Consider the following 23,190-nt stretch of genomic DNA (forward strand, 5'->3'; position numbering starts at 1 on the left):
AAAAACATACCGCAAAATACATTTCTATAATCAATCTTCAGAGATTAAAATATTTTAGTTTTTTTATAACTTATAACTGAAGCAATAGATTTTGTATTTTTGTAGTAAACCCCCTGCAGCTTTACTAGTTATTGCTGAGTATACAGCAGAATGCTAGAGCCCCCTTAAACAAAATGTTTTTACATTTCACTTAATGTGTAACTGTTTGAGTTTGTTGACTTTTACTGTTGTGAAATGTCTCTTATCTTGGGCAGATTTAGCACCATTGTACCCTTAATGAAATAATTTAGCTTATATCCAAATATTACCCATATGTCACACAAGGAGTTTGTGTATAACCATAAGATGGCACTAATGAACCCCTTAGGACATGGTTCTCAAATGAGGATAAAAAAAGACTTCAAATAAGATCAAATAAGCTTAAACAACTGAAAATCAAGATATTAAATTTACCTTTTAAGAAATAGTATTCCCACTGTCTTGAAAAACGTGATTTTAAAAGTGTAGTTTCTAAATTAGGAAAATTAATTTAAATTAATAAAATTGTATAATGGGCATTTTTATTAGAATATGTTTTTGATGCCAAGCTAAAAATATATATTGTCAGAAAATATTTATTTAGTAGATCACAAACAACTGGAGAAGTCATGTAAATTCATTGGTTTAAAGGAGAGGGATCCCTAGAGAAACTTTTGTCATTCTGAAACTGTTAAATTAGAATTATTTTAGTTATTTATGGATACTATTATAATCTATGAATACTCCTATTAACATATTACATAGTATGCACAGGAATATTGTTGTGGACATTGGGAGGTCTCAAAGGTTGAAAACCACTGCATTGGGATGCAAAAAAATAAACATACTGCACCGATACAAATCACTAGTCATGTGCCCTTCATCACTCTGTTTACATTGAGGTGAAGGCACATTAAATTATGTCTTTAGGGGGTATATATTGTACCACTGTTAGATGACCCCTGCTGTTATATTTAGACTGACCACCTCCACATCCATATTTTGCATTTATCCTTGTAATGTATGCACGGTCCAGCTGTCCAGAAAGGCTTTGCTGTGTGTTGCTGGAATATTTTGTGATGATCTCAGCCTCCTCCTCCTCCTTCTCCGTCTCCATGTGGCAGGGTCATGAGATCACACAGGCTCTCCTCTTTCCCTGTCCTGTAATGTGGCCTAACAAGGGATCACTGTAGACTGATTCATTCCATCGGGGTCAACCCAGGGCATTCGGTATAGCACGTCTCACACATGTCTAAACATCACTGCCACTGAAATACATTGCGGTTGAAGTTTAAGTGGTTGTGGAGTGCATTAAGCACTGAGAGGTTCAGCTGGATTTTTTTCTAGTGGAAGTATATGACTGATTGAACTTTTCCATACTGGCAAAAACACATACTAAGGGAATCCTGAGAGTGAAGGTCCACAAGAGCATGTTATGCTGACCTTTTCCCTCGAGACATCAGCCTCAGCAACCTGATCCATGTTTCAGATACAAAGCTGCACAAATAGAGTCCCTCTTGTTTCTTTAAAACATAAACTCTCAGTCATTTTCCCACTTTAAAAAGCACTATTATGGCTGATATTTCTACTTTTGTTGCTGCATTGTCAGTTTTCTTTTTATGAAGAGTAGCATTACACTCAAAACGAAATTATACTTTGGTCCAATTTTGAAAGAAACATTAATTTGTCAAAACCTGTGTAAACCTGTGTATAATTTGAAGGATTTTTATAATCTAAAAATACTTATATTTATTTTTTTTAAGGTATTTTACCTGTATTTTGAATTTTACGCTGCATTACATTGAGTTACATTTTAGAGTTAATGGAAATGTCCGTAAAATTAATAGATAATGAGCTGCCAGTAGTTTTTCTGTTATTTTACATATTTATTTTTTACAGGGAGGCACATATATTAGTCTTTCTTATTTTTTTTTTAATTGAACCTTAAATTTTATTTATTATTATTTTTAAAAATTATTTATTAAGAACAAATACGTTTATACAAAAAGTTAAAAAAGATTATTTACTATACAGACCATACACTTGATATATATTTTCTTTAGACATAAGACAAAATATTACTTGTAGATAAAATATGATTATTATTTTTTAGCTTTTTATAACTTAATTTCACTTCATTGCATCCCAAAAGTTTTCATTTGCAGGTGAAATATTCCTTTAAGATGAAACTAAAAACATTTTGGTTAATTTAGTTTACTTACTATGAATGAAGTAAAACTAGTCAATACAGGTACATCTCAAAACAATTTGAATATTGTGAAAAAGTTAGTTTTTTCTTGTAACATTTCAAAAACTGAAAATTTCATATATTTTGGATTCATTACATGTAAAGTAAAACATTTCAAAAGTTTTTTGTTTTAATTTTGATGATTAGAGCTTACAGCTCATGAAAGTCAAAAATCGGTATCTCAAAATATTAGAATATTTATATTTGAGTTTCAATTAATGACCATCTCTACAGCATACATTTGGGGTATCTCTTGTTCTTTGAAACACAATAATGGAGAAGACTGCTGACTTGGCAATGATCCAGAAGACGATCATTGACGCCCTCCACAAAGAGGGTAAGTCACAGAGGGTCATTACTGAAAGGGGTGGCTGTTCACAGAGTGCTGTATCAAAGCATATTAAATGCAAAGTTGACTGGAAGGAAGAATTTGGGTAGGAAAAGGTGCACAAGCAACAGGGATGACCGCAAGCTTGAGAATACTGTCAAGCAAAGCCGATTCAAACACTTGGGAGAAATTCAGAAGGAGTGGACTGAAGCTGGAGTCAGTGCATCAAGAGTCACCACGCTCAGATGTCTTCAGGAAAAGGGCTACCAAGCCACTTCTGAACCAGAGACAACGTCAGAAGCGTCTTACTGTGGAGAAAAAGAACTGGACTGTGGCTCAGTGGTCCAAAGTCCTCTTTTCAGATGAAAGTAAATTTTGCATTTCATTTGGAAATCAAGGTCCCAGAGTCTGGAGGAAGAGTGGAGAGGCACAGAATCCAAGCTGCTTGAAGTCCAGTGTGAAGTTTCCACAGTCAGTGATGATTTGGGCTGCCATGTCATCTGCTGGTGTTGGTCCACTGTGTTTTCTGAAGTCCACAGTCAAGCTTTATGGAGATGCTGATTTCATTTTCCAGCAGGACTTGGCACCTGCCCACACTGCCAAAGTTACCAAAAGCTGGTTCAATGACCATGGTGTTACTGTGCTTGATTGGCCAGCAAACTCGCCTGACCTGAACCCCATAGAGAATCTGGAAATGTTATGTCAATTGAAGTATGAAGGACTATAAAAAATGAGATTAAAAGCCATTTTTCTCTGATGCTGGCATATACATAGACAACGTGGGATGATGCAGTCCAAGAACATCTGAAAATAAGTCTTGATGTTGGGCACTAAACAAAGTACATTTTGAATTATTTCAGCAGATTTCCGCACATCTGATTCATCAGCTGGACCAAAAAGATGCTCTCGGACTGTTTATAACAGGGATTCCATGCAGTTTATGGGGGAACTATGAAACTGTGCTATTATACACAAAACCACCTGTTATATCTTTCCTGTGGTACCACAAATACTGTTTTCATGCCCATTAGTTTTCTTTTTAAATATTGTGTTAGAGTCAACATTGTCTGCTTGCTAAATTGTTTTCTGGCTTCAGTTAACCTGCTCTTGTAAGCAGGAAGTAATGCCAGACGCTAAGGAGACCACTGGTACCCCAAGGAGAGTGGAAAAACACACTTAATTGTTTCTCCTTAAGGTAACCCATTCCCCATTCCCGTGGCTTGATATGGAAAGCTGCAGTTATACAAGATACTGCATGGGCATTTTTCAATCCATTACAAATGATTCTGTTGACACCCGAGTGTTGAATCAACAATGGAAAGAACGAATAATTCAAAACGAAAAGACAAAATGTGAAAAGGGCACTGAGAAACTTCAAAGGACAGCTCACACTAAATTAGCACACAATGGGATAGATGTCAAATGGAATGTAGAAATTCCACTTGTTTATTGGGCAGATTGAGGTATCAAAATTCAAAGGGCAAATGGGTATTCCTTCTCCCTCTGGAGGTTTCAGAGCAAAGGAATGTGCTCTTCCCTGGATGAAGCCGAGCTGAACATTAAACACTAGGCCCCATGGCAACTCCTGGACATGGCTATAAAAAATAATAGAAGAAACAGACCTCAACAAGGTAATGTGCCATATTTCTTTTCTGACATGAAATAACAAATGCAAAATAGTGAGTAAATTAGACTGTCAATCAATGTTGAGTGTGTTTTTTTTTACTAAAGATTAAACACTTTTTATTGGAGATTTTCTTGTTTGTTGACAACGCATTAAACAGATGGCATTCGCTGAAATGCTATTGGCATCAGAGAAGAATTGGAGACTGGATTTGTATTATGTAAAATCTCAAAATCGGTAGAAACAGGACAAATTTATGTTTATTATGCATGAAAAGGGAGATGGATGTAACAGATTGGGAGGTTTGTTGCAAAAGGTTGCAAATAGTTCTCCAGAGGATGTCTGTGATCAAAATGTTTGATATTTTCCTCTTTGATCTTAGAATCAAATCGAAATGAGTCTCTCAACATGCAGTTATAAGGTAAGTTATTCATCTAACAGGCCACTCTGGCTAACATTCTGGAAGGGTTCTCTCAGTAACATTAACATATGTCTTGAAGAAAACAAATTAGATGACTAACTTTTTAAGACTAGTCTAAGCAGTTTATGCAGCTGCCCCCTTGTCTTCGATGAAAAAAATTAAAATAAAATACCACACTATTTATATATTGTTTATAGAACGTTATTATGAAATATTGATGGTTTACAGAACATTCAAAAGAAACATTCCCATTATGTTTTAAAAATAGAATGTTCCCCTTAATGTTGTCTGCAATGTCCACATAACCAAGAAAAAACATTCAGAAATAATTCATTGCAAAAAAGTGCAAAAGATTCATTTAAACCCATGGTTTAGAGGTTTTCTTGTCCAAACATGTTTGCCGGGCTAAATACAGTATATGATATGATATTTGACGTGGCAGGCATCTGCATCATAAATGTCTACTGTATCATGCAGCATCCTGGATACCTGCTGCTTTTATATAAGCAAAGAAAATCAAGATTGGAAAATAACCCCATTATGGTTCAGGTAGACGTTCCTGTTATTCAATCAACTTCAAAAACAAAGTCGTGATATAAAATTAAGGCTTTAATGCGCATGCCTTAAATGCCTCCTCAAGCCACTCAGGAGGAATCACCTCTCTAAATACCACACAGCTAATGGAGCATCGGCCGCTCTAGAGGATATGAGGAGCGGTCATTAACCACTGCTGCTAGATTTATAGGGCAACCCCAAAATAGACCAAGTGCCAGCCTTACTGTAAAAGAAAATAAGAAAGAATAGCCTGTCCAAACATACCATCTCCTGCCATCGACACAATGTTTATTTTAGATCATCTCTTGTATTTTTGGCAAAATCTGCTGTATCAGCATTATTTAATTATGAGTTTCTCACTTATTTATTCGTTTACAGTAGTGGATTTGATTATGTAACGAGCCACATAACTCTCACGCTACATTAAAAATGCTTCAAAATTTTAACTGATGGAATTAAATGTTATTTTTAAACATCCAAGAGAAATAGCAAGTGTTTCTTGTCCCATTTCTTCAACTGGATTGGAAACTTGACCTCTTTATTATACAATTCAATTCTTATTGGAAACAAGTTTGAAAGAAAAGTGTTGCCGTAAGGCATTCTGTAATGGATTTGATGCAGAAATGCCATTTGGGCTGCTTTTGTAGGGGAAAAAGAAGAAAAGATAAAGGTTTTTCTGTTTTTCTGGGATTTCAATGCCAGTTTAATAAAATATTAAAAAGATATTCTTTCCTGTGTTTAACGTAAGTGCTAATGTTTGGAAAAGTCTAAGCACAAGACATAAGTGCTTTATTCATGCTGAAATTAAGCGTGCTTTTGAAGTATTTTGATGTTCCAAACATATGACTGTTCAAGTGAGGTGGGAGATATTTTAGTAAGGTTTATCAGGTAATGTCCAGAATAGGCGTTTCTTTCATGTAATTCATTCTTCAGTCTTTAGAGGTCAGAATTGAGGTCAATTAAACGCAGCAAGTAGGCAAACCAACATATTTGAACAATTGCTACAATATCCCATGCTATTCAAGAATTCTAATAGTACAATCAAAATATGGTGGATTATCAAGGTATCACAAATGCTGGGTTAAAAACAACCCAATGGGGTTTTTTTTTTTTATTGCACTGCTGGGTAAATACAGGGGAGGACACATGCTGTTTTTTACCCAGCAGGGGTTAAACGTTTAACCCATATGCACTGTAAAAAAAAAAAAAAAACTTAAAAGGCAAACTTAAAAGTTTAAGGCAACCATCTTCAGCAGATTTGTGAGTTTTCTCAACATCTTGTTTTAAATTTATACAACAAAAAGTTGAAAAATCTGCTGAATATGCTCAATTTAGTTTTTTTACGGTGATATGGCGGCTCATATTCACTGAATGCTGATTAGCTGATTTTCCTCATGGTTATTACATTTATTTTTACTTAAGTAAATTGTGACTATAATTAATAGTGAATTAGAGAAGGCAATTGAGAGAATTTATTTTATCTGATTGCAATTTGTAAGTAACGACAAATTCATTAAAATCATCATCATCAAAAAAGAAATCAAGTAGGCTATCAACAGTTCATTATCTATTTTTTTATTGTATATTATGACCATATTTATAATAATACTTTATGCACAGTTGACAGTTTAACTATATTAAATAATATTAAATAATAGGCTAGCAGTTTAACATACTATATTAGAAATAAAATCTTTACAAGTGAGTTATTCTCTTGAGTGTTATAATCCAGTAGCATGCTTTGTCAGTGAAAGTGTCGTGTTTCTGGTCGTCTCAAGCCCCTCCCTGAGCACCGGGGTCTCGGTATTTAAGCCGGAGTCTGCCGCGCGCGCAGCGCCACTCTGGAGTGCGCTTGCAGGGACGCGAGATGAAGCGCTTAACTTTGTTTGCTCTTTCTATCACCTTAATCGCGACAGTTTTCGCCGCGAAAACCCCGTATCAAGCGGTTCTTCAGCACAGCAGGATAAGAGGAAGAGCTCATGGGTAAGAGCAGTTCCGCAGGGATCATACTCTTGATTCTTGCATTGATTATCATAAAGGCAGATAACTATTGTGTGCACTAAATTTGATTTGAAACACAAATAAAGGCCTTCTGGTTTAAATGCAACCCTACATTTTGATCATTTTCCAAACATCACTGAAAAACTTTTTCTTCTTTAGTCCTGCAGCATGCATTGAGCATTTGGTGCATGTTAGGAACATTTAAAGAAAGCTGTTTTTATTTGATTTGTGTTGCAGCACCAATGTTTGTGCTATGCAGAAGATTCAAGGAACAGATAAGAAGTACTTCACCAACTGCAAGCAATGGTATCACCGCAAAATATGTGGCAAACCAACGTGAGTTACCACCGATATCTTATTAAATGAAAATATCTATCTATCTATCTATCTATCTATCTATCTATCTATCTATCTATCTATCTATCTATCTGTCTATCTGTCTGTCTGTCTGTCTGTCTGTCTGTCTGTCTGTCTGTCTGTCTGTCTATCTATCTATCTATCTATCTATCTGGATAACAGCATTTTGCAAATATATTATTTTACTGTGCTAAACATATGAACCAGTGTACTGGATTCAATGAATAGCTCTTCTTAGATCAAATACCATTGTCTTTTTAAGTTGGAGAGGAAAAACTCTCTCAGGACATAACTAGATGGAAAATGTTTCACCAGTTGTCATGCAAGAGTCTTTTCCCCACATTTATATAACTAGATTAAAGTTTATTACAGACTATTTCATTTAAACTACCTGAATGTGCTGAGATATTTATGTGAATAAACTTATATTGAAAAATAAAAGATTGTAATCACCTTTCTAACTGTAAGGAATTTAAAAAGCATCATCTATATGTGCTTTGAAGAGCAGGTTGTCATAAATGATTACTATTATCCAGGGGGATCACATATATTCATAGGGTTGGTGTAGCATATTCTAAAATAGTAGCCTTTTGAAGTCCTGAAGAGGAAATGTCTTGTTAAAGTGTTAAAGAGTGTTAACTAGTGTTTCTACAAGCTTTCGCAAGTTGTGTGTTGAAGAGCACTTTGACATCTTTCAGTCAGTAGTATATATCCATCAAAGTTATAAATTTACATAGGAGACACATGAAGCACTTTTTTTGTATCTAGCAGCTATATAATGGAACAGTGAACAGGGTATTTGAGTTCAAGTTGACAGTAGATATAGAAGAACGTTGTGTAGTAATGGTTACCATATGTCTCATGGTAATTGGCTTCAGTCTTCGTGGGGTTAAATTGCCTAACATCCTGAACAGTGCAGGCTGACAAATCTGAGTGCCGTTCTGTCTGAAAGCTCTTCAGTGCACTAAGACCTGGATCACAATTACAACTTGTAGCAACGCTGTTTGATTGACAACCACTTGATGTCCCCACAGGGGTAAAGGGTGTTATTGGTTACACGAACATACCACAGACAAATATATTAGAGTTCAGGAGGAACCGCATATTCAGTGTCTGCAGAAATTAAACTTTAAATGATAAATAAAATCAGAGATTTAATAAAGGTGTAATGAAGCTGATGTTTTGGCACAGGATATGGTGGATGCTTATTAAGCACGCTGGAATCTGGAATAGAGTCTGGAATGTTTATTTGCGTCTAGATTTGGAGACATTATGTAACAGATTAATGTTGCTTACATAAGGTACACCAACCAGTGTTGGGGGTTGTTTAGTGTGCAGAAGTTTTTTAATATCCCAGTGTATTCTGGTTAGGTGAGACTGTGATACCCTATATCATGCATATTTACACCGCCGTCCAAAAGATTAAAAATACACTATAAATATTAATATTGTGAAATATTATTGCAATATAAAATAACACTTTTCCATTTGAATGTATTTTGAAATGTACTTTATTCCTGTGGTGCAAAGCTAAATCATAACTCCAGTCTTCAGTGTCACATGATCCTTCAGAAATCATTCTAATATGCTAATCATTCTAACATTTCTTATTATTATCAGTGTTGGAAACAGTTGTGCTGCATTATAGTTTTTTGTGGAAACTTTGTAAAATTGTAAAATTGCGGGGACCTCTTTTGAGCAATTTAATGCATTATACTGAATAAGAGGATTATTTTTTTCCCCAAAAAAGGTCTTACTGACCCCAAACTTTTGAACAGCACTTTACATAAAAAAATGTAAAGTTGTGGGAGAATGACAAGAATTCTTTAGTCTTTTTTGCCCCATTTCGTCTTTTAATTAATTGATTTTGCCTGTTATTAGTCATACATTTATTTATTTTTTTTCTTTCATATGCCGTCTGTTTAGCAATTCTGCTCAAAAACCAGATTTAAAATCGCACTGGAAAATCTTGAGACACAGAAGGACTTGTTTTATTAATCTCCCCATGTTTAAACAGAGTTTCTTTCATAGCCGTCCTCAAGAAAGCAAGAAGGAAGTCAGAGTTGCTGTGGGTGCTTGGATGCTTTTAGGAAATGACTTCAGTTGGGATTCCTGAAAGCCTTATATCCCCAAACACACACAAATCATTGAGACCAGGTCTCAAGGAGTTTTCCATTCACTCTGATTTCTGTGAGAAAAAAAAAGTTGAGCTTTGCGGTGAAAGGATGTACCTTACTCTGGAAAGCCCAAGGTTGGGTTCTGTGACACTTAAGTTCACTTGATTTACAGAGTTTCTTTGGGGTTTCGAAGTTTGGGGTTGGAGGAATTTTGTGGGAACAATTGCACTCTTTGTATGATTGGTTCATAAAGGTCAGTGCTGTGGAACAGGATGTTTCCAGGTCACTTGAGGAGAGACCAATAACTTTTTTTCACAAATTACTCCCCAGTGCTCTCTTTTTGCTAGCCTCCTGGTTCAGGCACTTTATTTCCACAGAAATATTTTTTGCTGATATCAGTGATTGTAATGGTTATATTGATATATAATGGTGATAATATAATTGCATGATTTCAGCAAACCTTTAAAATATGATAATCATTTATGCTTTGTCTTATGATTAAGAAGAAGTTGTCTGGAAAATTATATTGTAACTTCTGATATAAGGAAGTGAGACATTTTAGAAGATGCAAATGATGAATCAGATGACCACCCAGATGCTAAATATAGATTTCAACATAATACAGTTTTCACAATGGCTCTTGGAAGCGCTTGTCTCACCACTTGAAAGTGCACAATGTGAAACGTATGTGGCCTAGCTGTTTATTTTGTCAGAAATCCATGGCTACCATCTTTGCTTATGTCGGCAGAGGACAAACAGGAGTTGAGTTACCATCTGTTTTGATAATCAGTTCAATCTGCTTTCCTCTTCCGTGTGTTTTACAAGTCTGTCCCATGCCTGAATGTTAGGATTGTTGCCTTTTGTTTAGATTTGCCTTCTAGCTTTCCACTCTATCTCCATCTAAGATGCTGTGGGTTGTTCAAGATAGTATGCTAACAATTTGTTGAGATTGGTATGTCAACAACCTTTAAAAAAATATAACTCAAATTCCTCCGTCTCTAAATACGCATACCATGGAATATATCATCAAAGTATCCTCAAATGTTCTTCACCAAAATATCTTATGTCAAACAACTGTAAGTCATGATATGGGAAGAAAAAGAATTATGCAACAGCAAATTCTTATGTTGCATAATTATATAGTTAAAATAAGCAGAAATATATTTTTCGTTGAAGCCAATGCTATAGTAATGGCTCTGAAATTGATTTAGTAGTCATTATTTAGTCTCAATACAAGCACTGTGTCATTGTAAAACCCTATTTTACCCCCATGAAATAATGCAACGTTTATTTCTTAGAAAAACTAAACTTTTTTAGTAGCGAGTTAGTAATAGTGAGCTGGTAAAAAGTGATTATGCATAGAAATATCAACTGCATTAGTAAGAGATCATAACATTTTTCAGAAAAGGAAGCATCTAAATAAAGCTATACGTCAATCTTCAGTAACCCAATTATTGCACCTTTGCATGGTGGTTCCTAGGAATTTCCCATTGTTTTTATTGGCAGGACTGCTGGTGTTAGAGTTCCCTCTCAGGAGATTCCCTGGCCCATACCGTACCTCTGGATTCTTCAGCTACCAAAGGAAATTAGATTTTATGACCCTCTAAGACCAACTCCAGCACAGACCTTATTTATTATGGAAATACCTGGCACAAATTAAAAAGAAGAAGTACAATATAGCTTAAGCCATGCACTTTAAAACGCATCGAGGAGTGTGTTGCTTGTCACAGCCCTTCAGCTCTCACAGTAATAAAGATAGAAATATAGACCTGATTTCCTGTAGAAGTTCCTGAAGAACTCCCATTTCCTATGGGATCTGTACAGAATCTTTTATGAAACCCATTTAAGTTATGTTTTTTACATTTCTTTGTAGGGTGGTCAGCTATGAGTGCTGTCCTGGTTATGAGAAGGTGATTGGAGAAAAAGGATGTCCAGCAGGTATGTAATTATAAATTGTGTGCATAAAAAGAGGTTTGTTATGATATAACAATAAAAAAGGGATTTATTTTTCAAAGCCCTACCTCTGGTGAATATCTATAAAACCTTGGGTGTGGTTGGAGCCACTACTACCAAGATGTACTCTGAAAGAGCGAAATTGCAGGAGGAGATCGAAGGTCCCGGCAGCTTCACATTCTTTGCTCCAAGCAATGAGGCTTGGGCTGCACTTCCCACTGTGAGTTCCCACTAGTGCATCTCCATAGATCATGTAGAAGAAATAAAGAGTTTCCTGTCATTTTAGGCAAGGCAGAGTTCCCAAAAATTATCATAACTCTAAAAACAGCAAAAATATCAAGATAAGCTCAATGTCATTTCAAAATGTGCTGTAGGAAATTCTGGATGCCCTGGTGAGCAACGTCAACATTGAACTCCTCAACGCTCTGCACTACCACATGATCAACAAACGCTTGACTTCTGACGATCTTAAGCATAGCGTTTCGTTCGCCTCCATGTATCAGGACTTTGATGTTCACATCCACCATTATTCTAATGGAGTAAGTCCAGTTTGGTTGAAACCATCAGTGCTGCTTGAACCAACAAGAGTCTTGTTTAGATGCTCTCAATGGAAATATGTTGTTTACCTATGGTTATTTAATGCTGTTGAGATTTGTGTCAACTAGTGTATATTCCAAGTGATTTGCTGTGAGGTTTTGTGTACTTTACCAATCATATGTTTTGTTGCAGATTGTTACAGTGAACTGTGCAAGGCTTGTGAAGACAGACCAGCATGCCACCAATGGAATTGTGCATGTTGTTGACAGAGTCATCACTGCCATTACCAATAATGTCAACTCTTTAATTGACACCGATGATGACCTGGACACTCTACGGGTAGATCTTATATCGTTATTGAGGGAATTTGCTGGTTCAGTAGGCATTTAGTAGTATAAATAGTGCAAAGTCCATTGAACGACCTCCTTTGCTTTTTATTTAGACTGCAGTTGCTGCTGCTGGTCTCACCAATCTGTTGGAGAACGAGGGTTCCTACACCATCTTTGCTCCAACCAATGAAGCCTTTGAGAAGATTCCTCCAGAAACGCTGACCAGAATTTTGGGAGACCCTGTTGCTCTCAAAGGTACTTTTGCTCTTTTTCAGCATGAAGCAATTTTCATTTTACTTCCAACTATGATGCATTTCTGAGTGAAACTGGAAAAAATGGTATTCAATGAGAAAAAAATGGATTTAATTGTATCCATTGGGAATTGATTGGATTGTGAAAAGTAGGCATTTGTCTATAGCAGAATGGAGCCAAGTGGTTGGAAGAAGCCACTGAAAAGTAAGAGGGATTTGTTCGTAATGTCAGCCAAGCAGGAAAATCGTTTCAGAATCTAAGCAAGCTATTAGACTGAAGACAAACGTTTGGTTAGGAATAATGCATACTTCTGAATCATGCATAATAAAAGCAGAAACATTAACTATTTGATTTCATGTTGAGTTTGAGTTCATGTAAGTTTAACCCCATAAATGTCCCAGATGTTGCAACAACAGATTAATTTTTTGTCTCCAGACCAGTTGTCATGGTTTCTCCGGTAGCACAGTTGTGCTGATGTTGTCATCTGGTCATCATTTTTTGGTCTCCATCCACTTTAGATCTGCTGAATTACCACATTCTGAAGAACCTGCACTGCTCTGAGTCCATTGTGGCTGGAACACCCCTGGAGACCCTGCAGGGCACAGTGCTGGAAGTCGGCTGCGATGGCGATGAGATGACCATCAACGGCAAAGCCATCGTCACGCAGAGAGACAAGCTTGGAACCAATGGAGTCATTCACTACGTCAATGAACTCCTTATCCCTGACTCAGGTTTGATCTTTAAAAGATCTTAGGGCCAGATTTACTAAACAGGGCAGTGTTACTAAACAGTGTGGGAGCGCAATCCCATAAAAGCACAGATGGGAGTGGAAAGTTCAATGCATGAAACTCAATCAATGAAATTCAAAGAAATTCAATGCATGAAACTAGCTCAATCCTTAGTAAAACTTGCATGATTCATTTAAATGCTCTCCTACCATAAATAAGGTCTGGATAAAAAATAACTGTATCCATGCCTTTTCAGGGCTAATTTTTCACTGCGTGCCTTTAGTAAATCCTGGTTTGCGCTGGTGGAAGCTGTTAGTAAATCTGGCCTAAATGTCAATGTCATGACACTATTTTTTTAATGTTAATTTATTAATAAATGATTAAAAAGGTTAAAAATGCAAATGCAGTGCAATACAATGATTTGTTTTTACATATATTCTATTATTTACGTTATATATATTTCTATGTTTTAATTTCTAAATTCATGCTGATTTATTTATTTGTTATTTATTTATTATGAAGGCATAAAATTATTTTCTGAAAATTGAATTAATGTTTCTATATACATACATATATATTACACATATAATTTTAAATATTTTTAATGCTGTACTGTTTTTTTTTTTTTTTAGCCAAGACCCTCCTGGAGCTTGCAGAGGGATCCATTGTTACTACAGCCTCCAAGCTTTTTAAAGATGCCGGTTTTACTGATCATCTCATTGGTTCAGAGGCTGTGACTTTATTAGCTCCACTGAACGATGCTTTTAAAGGTTGGATCACTCCATTTTCTTTGAGCTACAGTAGCAACTGTGCCTTAAGAAACTCTGAAATAACTGTAATTGTGTAATTTGTGTGCAGACAAGAGTTTGGCCATGACACCCGACCTGAAGAAACTGCTGAGAAACCACATTCTCAAGGAGAAGTTTTCTTCTAAGAGCCTTTACCATGGGCAGGAGTTGGAGACCCTTGGTGGATTGAAACTTAGAGTGTTTGTGTTCAGAAATGTAAGTCTTGAATTATACATATGGGACTAATTCAACAGAAACCCAAATCCAGGCAGCTATTTTTAAATGAAACATTGATATCTATCTATACTGAACAAAATCCTATCACAACAAAACAGATCAATACTTTTCATTTTCATGACAATGGTGGAGGAAATAAATCCTTCTTGTCTACATCTTGCATTATGAAACTCACCATTTCCCATCCCAATCCATCAAACACACATAAGAGCCACGTTTTTTATTTCTAGCCATGTTATAGCTGGCAGCGAGGCTGGTATAGTTCAGTCTGCGCTTTCACATTTCTGCTTTGTAATGGAATTCACAGACCACCGGAAACCTCTCCTTTGGATCACCTTAACGTTTTCCATGCATCATCTGTCTTGTGAGAAAAGTGAGCTTTGAAACAAATGTGGCGATCTGTATAACCAATAACCTTAACCGTTTCACTTTGCAGAACCTGTGCATTGAGAACGCCTGCATTGCTGCACATGACAAAAATGGCCGCTATGCAAATATGTTTATCGTTGACAAGATCCTGGCACCCCCCATGGGAACTGTCATGGACGTCCTGAAGGCAGATGATCGTTTCAGGTAAGCACAGTGACGATAATCCTTACAGTGATGTCTTAAATAAAAGAGTATGCCTATACTCTTTTATTTAAGTATATAATACTGTATATTCAGTACTAGGACATAAGAACATCTTGAAGTTGAATCAAATGTGGCCCCACTGATGTGAGCGGCATTTGGTCAGAAGACAGTTGTGAACAAATTGCATTTGGTGTCAAAAGGCACCAGCAAACTGGAAACAAGATAACATTATTCCACACGAGACATATAGCTGTATGGGCTTGGAACAGTGTTATTTTAGTATCACTGAGATACTATTATAGTTTTTATTAATATTTTGATTCACTTTTTATTTTTATATTTTCAGTTTTTTAAAGTTTTAATAATTTTGTTGTGTATTTTTGCCTTTTTTTAAATATTTCTATATTTTTTATTCTATATTACTACTCTATTATTATTTTATTCTATATTTATACATTTCTATATCTGTTTTAGCTTTTGTTATTTTACTAAAGTATTTCATTTAAATTTAATATATATTATTTATCATTTCTTTCTTATTTATTAATATTTAATTATATATTATTTCAATTAAAATTTACTTTGTTTCAAGTAAATAATTTTTTATGGTTTTAGTATTAGTCAAAAATAAGCTCGGTTTGGAATGACAAGAGTTCAACTAAATGTTGACACGATTTTTTATTTACTTTAAATACTGTGCTTATGACTATTTAAGCCATTCTAGAGGTATTTGAGAGTACAAAAGATTTAACCTCACATAAATACCTTGAAGAAAAATTTTCCACCATAAAAGGAAAGGGAATTTGCAGCTGCCGTTTCTCACCCACATTCAGTGTCAGTCTCCTAAAAGGATTTTCGTAATGATCATGTACTTCATGATCGTGTTCAAACTCGAGGCTGTAATTTCTTCAGATTTCTAATGACCTGGGTGGAATCTGAACTGTCAGTCTAACTGTCTTCTATCGCCTAAAGATACACTCCTAATAATGTGCTTTAATGACCTCTCATCCACAGCACTTTGGTTGGCGCCATTCAGAGAGCAGGCCTGACCGAGCTCCTGAACAAAAAAGGGACCTACACCTTCTTTGCCCCCACCAATGCTGCTTTCCGAGCAATGCCCCCCACCGACCTCAACAAACTCATGAGTAATGTCTTCTGTGTACCATATGTGTTAGAAAAGCAGATGTTCAGGGCATGATTACACACTAACTAGTCAGATTTGTTTCTATGGGAATTCTGTAATCAGTGTTTGTGTATGTGCAGAATATACCTACATCTGTTGTGTCCTCGCTGTTTTGTACTTAGGAGACCCCAAGGAGCTGGCAAACCTTCTGAGATACCACATTGGTGAAGAGTTCCTGGTCAGCGGCGCTGTGACCTCACACACCAGAGTGAAGCCCCTGACAGGAGATAAACTGGAGTTAGGCACTGTCAGTACTCAACAATCAATTTCATCTTATTATTGAGTCAACAAATGCTTTTTAGATTCTGTATCTTTAATAGAAGTTATATTGGTACACTGCTGTTCAAAAGTCTGGGGTTGGTATGTTTTTGAAAGAAGTCTCTTGTGTTCACCAAGTATGCATTTATTTGATCTAAAATAAAGTAAAATCAGTAATATTGTGGAATATTATAAAATTCTAGAATTTTCAGCATCATTACTCCAGTCACATGATCCTTCAGAAATCATTTTAATATGCTGATTGCTGCTCAAGAATAATTTTTGTCAGGATTCTTTGAACAATAGAAAGTTCAAAAGATCAGCATTTATTTAAAATAGAAACAATTTGTAACATAAATGTGATAAATGTCTTCACTGTCACTATTAATAGCATTCATTTCTTCTTTTTGCTTAAATCTTACTGACCCCAAACTTTTAGTGTATATTTATATGCTGTTCACTGTTCATTTAATTTCTTTCATTATTTAGTTTCTCTAGACGAGCTTAACTTTTGAATAATGTAAGCATGAATAAATAGTCAATCTTTCTTTATTTCATCTGATAATTCTTGCATTTCATTCGGATCTGTTTATCTCCTTCAGCGTAACTCCACCGTATACGTGAACAGGGTGCCTGTTGTCGAGACTGACCTGATGGCTACCAATGGAGTTGTACATGTTGTTGATGTAATCATAAAGCCACTGCGTAAGTCATAAACCAGTTTTTCTTAAACTTTATGATAAAAGCAATCTAATTTCAGAGCTTCATAACAGTGTGACGTGCCACTTTGTTGTAGCTCCTAAAATTGTGAGTGACCAGGCTGAAGGCTCAACAATCAGACGCACCTCTGCTGCGAGGGTTAGTATATCATAAACTATTATTTACTAGTAGATCAGTGTTGATATTTAATAACTTTCTTCTTTGCTTGCTAGCTTTTTGTACATATGTTTTGTACTTGAATTGTCAAAATAAATGAAATATATCTTCTCAATTCTTGATGCCAGGCTGGGACTCAAGTAATGAATAATGGTATGTATGTATTGTTCACTAACGTTTTTGCACATTAATGCAATTAATGAACCAGATATATATCCTGCACTGGAAAATAAATGAAAGAGAAAAACAAAATGAATCTTAATATATTTCTTGCTACATTACAGATGATCTCTTCCAGAAGGTCCGGAGAAGTTATAGCAGCAGAACAATGTCTCGTGTTCAGTAAACATAGCGCTACAAAGTAAAACTGTGGTTCGCTTTAACCTCCACCACTTCAAAAGCCTAAGAAAATCCTGGCAACAAAGTACATAATGCTGAAAATGGAGCAAGATTGTGACTTTTTTTCATGTGCCAAAGACCTTTGGATGAAGAGCGGTGATTTCATGACAGCAGTTTATGGCACGTCATATGTTTTGGATATTCATTCGACTTCTGTTTTGGAATTTCAGTCTGAATTATTTGAATCAGATGTTGGTTCAAGACTTTTTGTTAACATTTTGTATTTCTTTTTATTGTTTTTGTAATGATTTGGTTGTATTTGATATACCTGTAGCATGTTTGCATGGTTTAAGCTGGAACAAATGCTATTTGGGCACATAAAAAAAAAATACAGACCAAATTTATGTCTTTATTTCCCATGGTCTATAATGTAAACTTGTGCAGATTATTTGTTATATTATACCAAAGATGTTTTGTGAAGAACCAAAGATCACTGCATATTTCTTAATAAAAATGACCATTTTGTTGCCACATAATTATAGTTTACATATAACTAGCCAGTGCCCTTGAATGTAGTTTGCTCTGTCTGTTACAAGCCAATATGTCAGATCACTGAGCTGAATTCATAATGTGGTGATTAAACGTCTCACTTAGATGATCATTTAAAAGTCTGCTTGTTCTCATTATTCATAACTAAATAATTTCTCCACATTTTCTGCATGTTTCTGCTTGAAGTCCCCCTGCAGTCACTAATTTTATCTCTTAAAACTCATCTTTAAGTATTTAAAAAAATTTCCCCATGAATTTTTAACAAAAAAAGCATAGGCCTAATTAAACATGCAGGGTTCTATACACTTTTTAGTTTGTTTTATTTTCATATTTCTAGCACAAGTGTATACATTTACACTGCACTTACAAATTGCATAAATAATGTTATAAAATTAACGTATCCGTATAGGATGATTATTATAATCCAAATAGGGCCGTTCATTTACATACAGAAAAATAAAATAGATTTAAAAAATGGTCTATTTTCATGGCAAGAACTGGTTGAAATCAATTTAAAAAAATAGGTATAGACCTATAAACAAATTAATAAACATATTAAAAGTGAGATTATATACAAGCAAATGAAATATTAAATAATGCATACCAATTTTTTTTTTTTTTTTTTAAGTTGCATTTCTAAAAAAAATCATTTGATTCAGATGGGGTCTTCGGATCATGAATCTTTTTTTTAATTAAACAGTACAAAACACCAAACCATTAAGGCAGTACAGTTATAAAAACAAAATAGAAAAAAAAAGAAAGAAAGGATAGCCTACACAAAATTAAAAAATAATAATAAATAAATGATTATAAAAGTTTTGCACCTTGAGGACATAGTATAAATACAGAGATACCGTTTTTTTAGGGTTAACAGAACTTTAGATTCCTGACTAGATCAACTTTGGATAAGAAAAGAGAGATTTTTCAAACTGCATTTTTGAGACTGTCTTTGGTTCACTGTAGTTTTAAAGAGAAAATGCTCGGCAATGGTGTTGACTGAAGAATGGTTTGTCTTTAAAACACCAGAAACCTGATTGTCACCAAAATTACTTTAAAACCACAGACAGATGTTGCTATAGGGCAGTTTGTTTTGCTTCAGGACCCTGACATCAAATCCAACACAGTACCAAAACCTACTGATATAATATTACTTGAAAAATGTAAATAAATATGGTCATCATTGTTGCCAGATTAAGTGGGTTTAGTGGGAGGGACAATGTCCTTGGAGAGCATCTGATTGGACAAAAATCTGTATAGTGCAGTATGAGTCATCGGTATTTTGTTCTGTTTTCCCTGATAGAAAAATACTGCAAATTTGGATAGCATATATCTGTTAAAGGTGAATTTTGCTTTCTGTTTAATGGTACACAAACATGTACAGTAAATGACCTTAAAGCTAGCACACATGGACTAAAAGCAATAAAAATTTGATTTTAATTTCATGGGGTTTTTAAAAGTTGTAAAACCTGTTTAATTTGTTATCCTCAACTCACAATTATATGGTTCGTTGCATTTTATTATTTACATTTAGCGTTGTTTTTCCCCCATACATGAGCCTATCAGAACAGACTTGCCATTTTTGGATCCCAACCAACCACTGGAATCAAAACAAGACTGCTGGAGCTTCCGTAATGACGTTACGTGGAAAGATGCCTGTTGTTTAAACCTGCCATTTTGCTTTATTGTGCTTGTTATATCACCGCATACACACCGGAAACATTTGAGGATGGTAAATAGAGCTTCTGTACCCTGCAGCGGTCCTGGGATGGGATGGGATGACTCAAAGCTGCCCAACAGAGCTGGAGTAGGAAACATATGTGCACAGTACCCTTTCTCAGCTGGCAGCCCAAACGAAACATTCCAGCAGCATTTGTCTCCCAGAGCAAGACACTGGCAGCCTGTTTTGTGCCGCAGAGGGCAGTGGGGTTTAGTGCTACTGGAACCTGCTGGCAAACACGCTGCTTAAGTTATTATTACAGTATAGGCATGTAGCAACCAAAGATCAATGTGCTGAAAAATATTCAAGATACTCTCATCTCCTCTTGCTAAACCATGTTTATACACGCCGTTAAAATCATTACACCACTGCACGGAAACAAATGTCAAGTCTAATAAGTCTACATCTGTATTACATTCAGAGTTAGGATGCCTGAGACCTTTATAAATAATTTGATGTCTGTTTCCCTTTAGTATCAATCCAAAGTAATCAGACATTTTTTTCTTGTCCACTATTTTGACCCTAAATTTAAATCCGATTATCAGTTTTGGTAAACTGTTGTTATATCTGGCATCATCAATGGTGATTTACACTCCAAATGCAACCTACACATGGCTATTGTAGGACATCTTTGTCTGTGAAGGACCTTTCTAATGGGAAACACATGTGCGGCCATTAATGGCTCAATATAATGGGTTTCACTTTCTGGATGTCAAAAATGTGCTTCATGTGGTTCCACATCTACATTTACTGTATCTATTCAAGTCAAAAATATATAATTTCTCAGATTGAACCTGACTTTGTTAGGTTACACCATTTTTAAAGGAATAGTTCACCCCAAAATTAAAATGTATGATGAAATTATGAAAATGTACTCATCCTCAGGCAATCAAATATGTATCAGTTTGTATCTCCATCAGAACAGATTTGGAAAAATGTTTCATTACATATCTTGCTCACCAATGGATGCTCTGCAGTAAATGGGTGCCGTCAGAATGAGAGTCCAAACAGCTGATAAAAACATCACAATAATCCACACCACTCCAGTCCATCAGTTAACATCTTGTGAAGTGAAAAGCTGCGTATTTAAAACAAATAAACATTAAGACATTCTTAACTTGTTGCTTCCTCTATCCATAATAATTCTTTCTTCAATAAAAAAAGAAGCCATCTTGTCAAAATCAGTCCAAAACAGTTCTAAACATATGTCAGTGTATTTAGAGGACAACAGAGGATGGACTTTTTCACTGGAAGAAGTGTTATTGAGGATTATTGGCCAGAAGGGATGGTTTAAAGTTAAAACACCTTAATAATGTATTTGTTTATTACAAACACACAGTAGTCTTGTAGTCTTTTTGCTTTCAAGATGATAATAGATGAACTGGAGTGGTGTGGATTATTGTGACGTTATTATCAGCTGTTTGGACTCTAATTCTGACGGCACCCATTCACTGCAGAGGAGCCATTGGTGAACCAGTAATGCTAAATTCTCCAAATCTTTCCTGATGAATTTTCTTTTTTGGGTGAACTTTTCCTTTAAGGGTACGATCAAGTATTATAAATAACTAGTCAGAGCTATTCAAACATAAATGGAATTTAGGGCAGTCATGCAGCTGTTCTCTTTTAGCTAGAGTGACAGAGTGCGTTTTCATTGATGGAAAGGCTTACAGTAACAAAACCCAGTGTTCATTCAGAAAAGGCAGTGACATAAAAGAGACAAACTGTTTCGATTTGTGAAAATGAAAAGAATAAGTCCTTCTTCTGTCCTTACAGACAGACACAGATGTTTTGGGATCTGGGTGGATGACTTTGACAACACACATGACCTGCTCTACATATGTTGCCCTCTGATTTGGCCTTTTGCTGTGTGGGCTTGACCCACAATAGCTCTCTTATATCACATGCAGGACACCCAGTGAGAACAGATTGTAGAACCAGGTTTCCAGTATCCATAAAGCTCACAGCTTGTGAAAAGCCTTGTATGAACAAAATCTGTGAAGATGTCTGCTGGAGACACAAAGTAAAACAGGAACAGAAATTAAACTTAATCACCTTAAACTGCACAAAAAACATCTCGCTCCACTCAGGAAGAGCAATGGTTCATTTAATACTACTTAATACACTTGCTGGCCTCTGACATTGTTGTTTGTTACTTCAGGTGTCTTCAGCTGTTCAAAAACATTGTCCAAAGTAAACATGAAAAATAGTATTCTATCTTGTATATGCATTTTTAGGTTAAAATCCAAATTTTAGGAACTATTTAAAGAGCTGTTAACATAAATTTAAAAGATTTTTTAAAGAATTTAACAGAATAGATCAAACTTTTTTTTTTTTTTTTTTTTTTTTTTTTTTTGAAGAGAAAGACTGACCCCTGGTGATTACTTTAGGATGTGCCTGCGTGTTTCATTCATCAGACAAACTGTGTTAGAGCAAATATAATTAAAAACATATAAATATAAACCTCATGATTTGAAACTAGGTGTTTTCCAAGGTTTTATTTTTTAATGATATGCACATATAAGCATGTTATTTTAAGCAAAAAATTCTCACATTTACATTATCACTCCACTTTATGCAATTTGCATGAAGTGTATATATTATATTATTTGTATTATATGTGTAATTTGTATTATATATTATATTATTGTATATACACATATTATTTATCTAAAAACTTTCTCCAAGTGTTACCTACTAGATTAAACATAAATGTTTAATTAAATATGCTTATGTAGGCCTATTGATTGTAAAGATAAGTTTATACATCCACTAGATAGATAGATAGATAGATAGATAGATAGATAGATAGATAGATAGATAGATAGATAGATAGATAGATAGATAGATAGATAGATAGATAGATAGATAGATAGATAGATAGATAGATAGATAGATAGATGGGAGAACTAATTAATTTGAATATGACCTCGTGTGTGTGCGCGAGTAAGCATGCACCGCGTTACTCTCTCTCTATTGGTTGTTGCACTGCTGAAGTTTTAAAAGCCAGACAGAGTGGAGCCAACTTTCGTGACGTCACGTGACCGTAGCACATCTTCAGGACAGCGCTTGTATAACATAGCAACCAGCTGTATCCTTCCGCCTTCATATAGACTATAGTGCTAAATGCATTTGGTGGTTGCTGATTGTGTGCTGTACACAAATTAGGAGGTTTGTTTTCCAGATAATATTCACATAAATAGAT

At 35.3% G+C, this 23,190-nt stretch overlaps 1 protein-coding gene across 1 annotated transcript; it reads left to right on the top strand.

Moving 5' to 3' along the window:
• The first annotated feature begins 6,987 nt into the window (after window positions 1–6,987).
• On the top strand, window positions 6,988–18,393 carry LOC306853539 (transforming growth factor-beta-induced protein ig-h3-like). Its single transcript, XM_079391034.1, has 17 exons — window positions 6,988–7,177; window positions 7,433–7,531; window positions 11,543–11,607; window positions 11,685–11,842; window positions 11,997–12,161; window positions 12,352–12,498; window positions 12,602–12,743; window positions 13,259–13,471; window positions 14,101–14,238; window positions 14,327–14,472; window positions 14,930–15,066; window positions 16,081–16,211; window positions 16,372–16,496; window positions 17,110–17,212; window positions 17,304–17,365; window positions 17,512–17,536; window positions 17,668–18,393. Exons 1-17 carry the CDS (start codon window positions 7,062–7,064, stop codon window positions 17,727–17,729), a joined length of 2,034 nt encoding a protein of 677 aa, XP_079247160.1. The 5' UTR covers window positions 6,988–7,061; the 3' UTR covers window positions 17,730–18,393.
• The last annotated feature ends 4,797 nt before the right edge of the window (window positions 18,394–23,190 follow it).

Source organism: Barbus barbus (assembly GCF_936440315.1).
Source record: "Barbus barbus genome assembly, chromosome: 33".
NCBI classification, from domain to species: domain Eukaryota; kingdom Metazoa; phylum Chordata; class Actinopteri; order Cypriniformes; family Cyprinidae; genus Barbus; species Barbus barbus.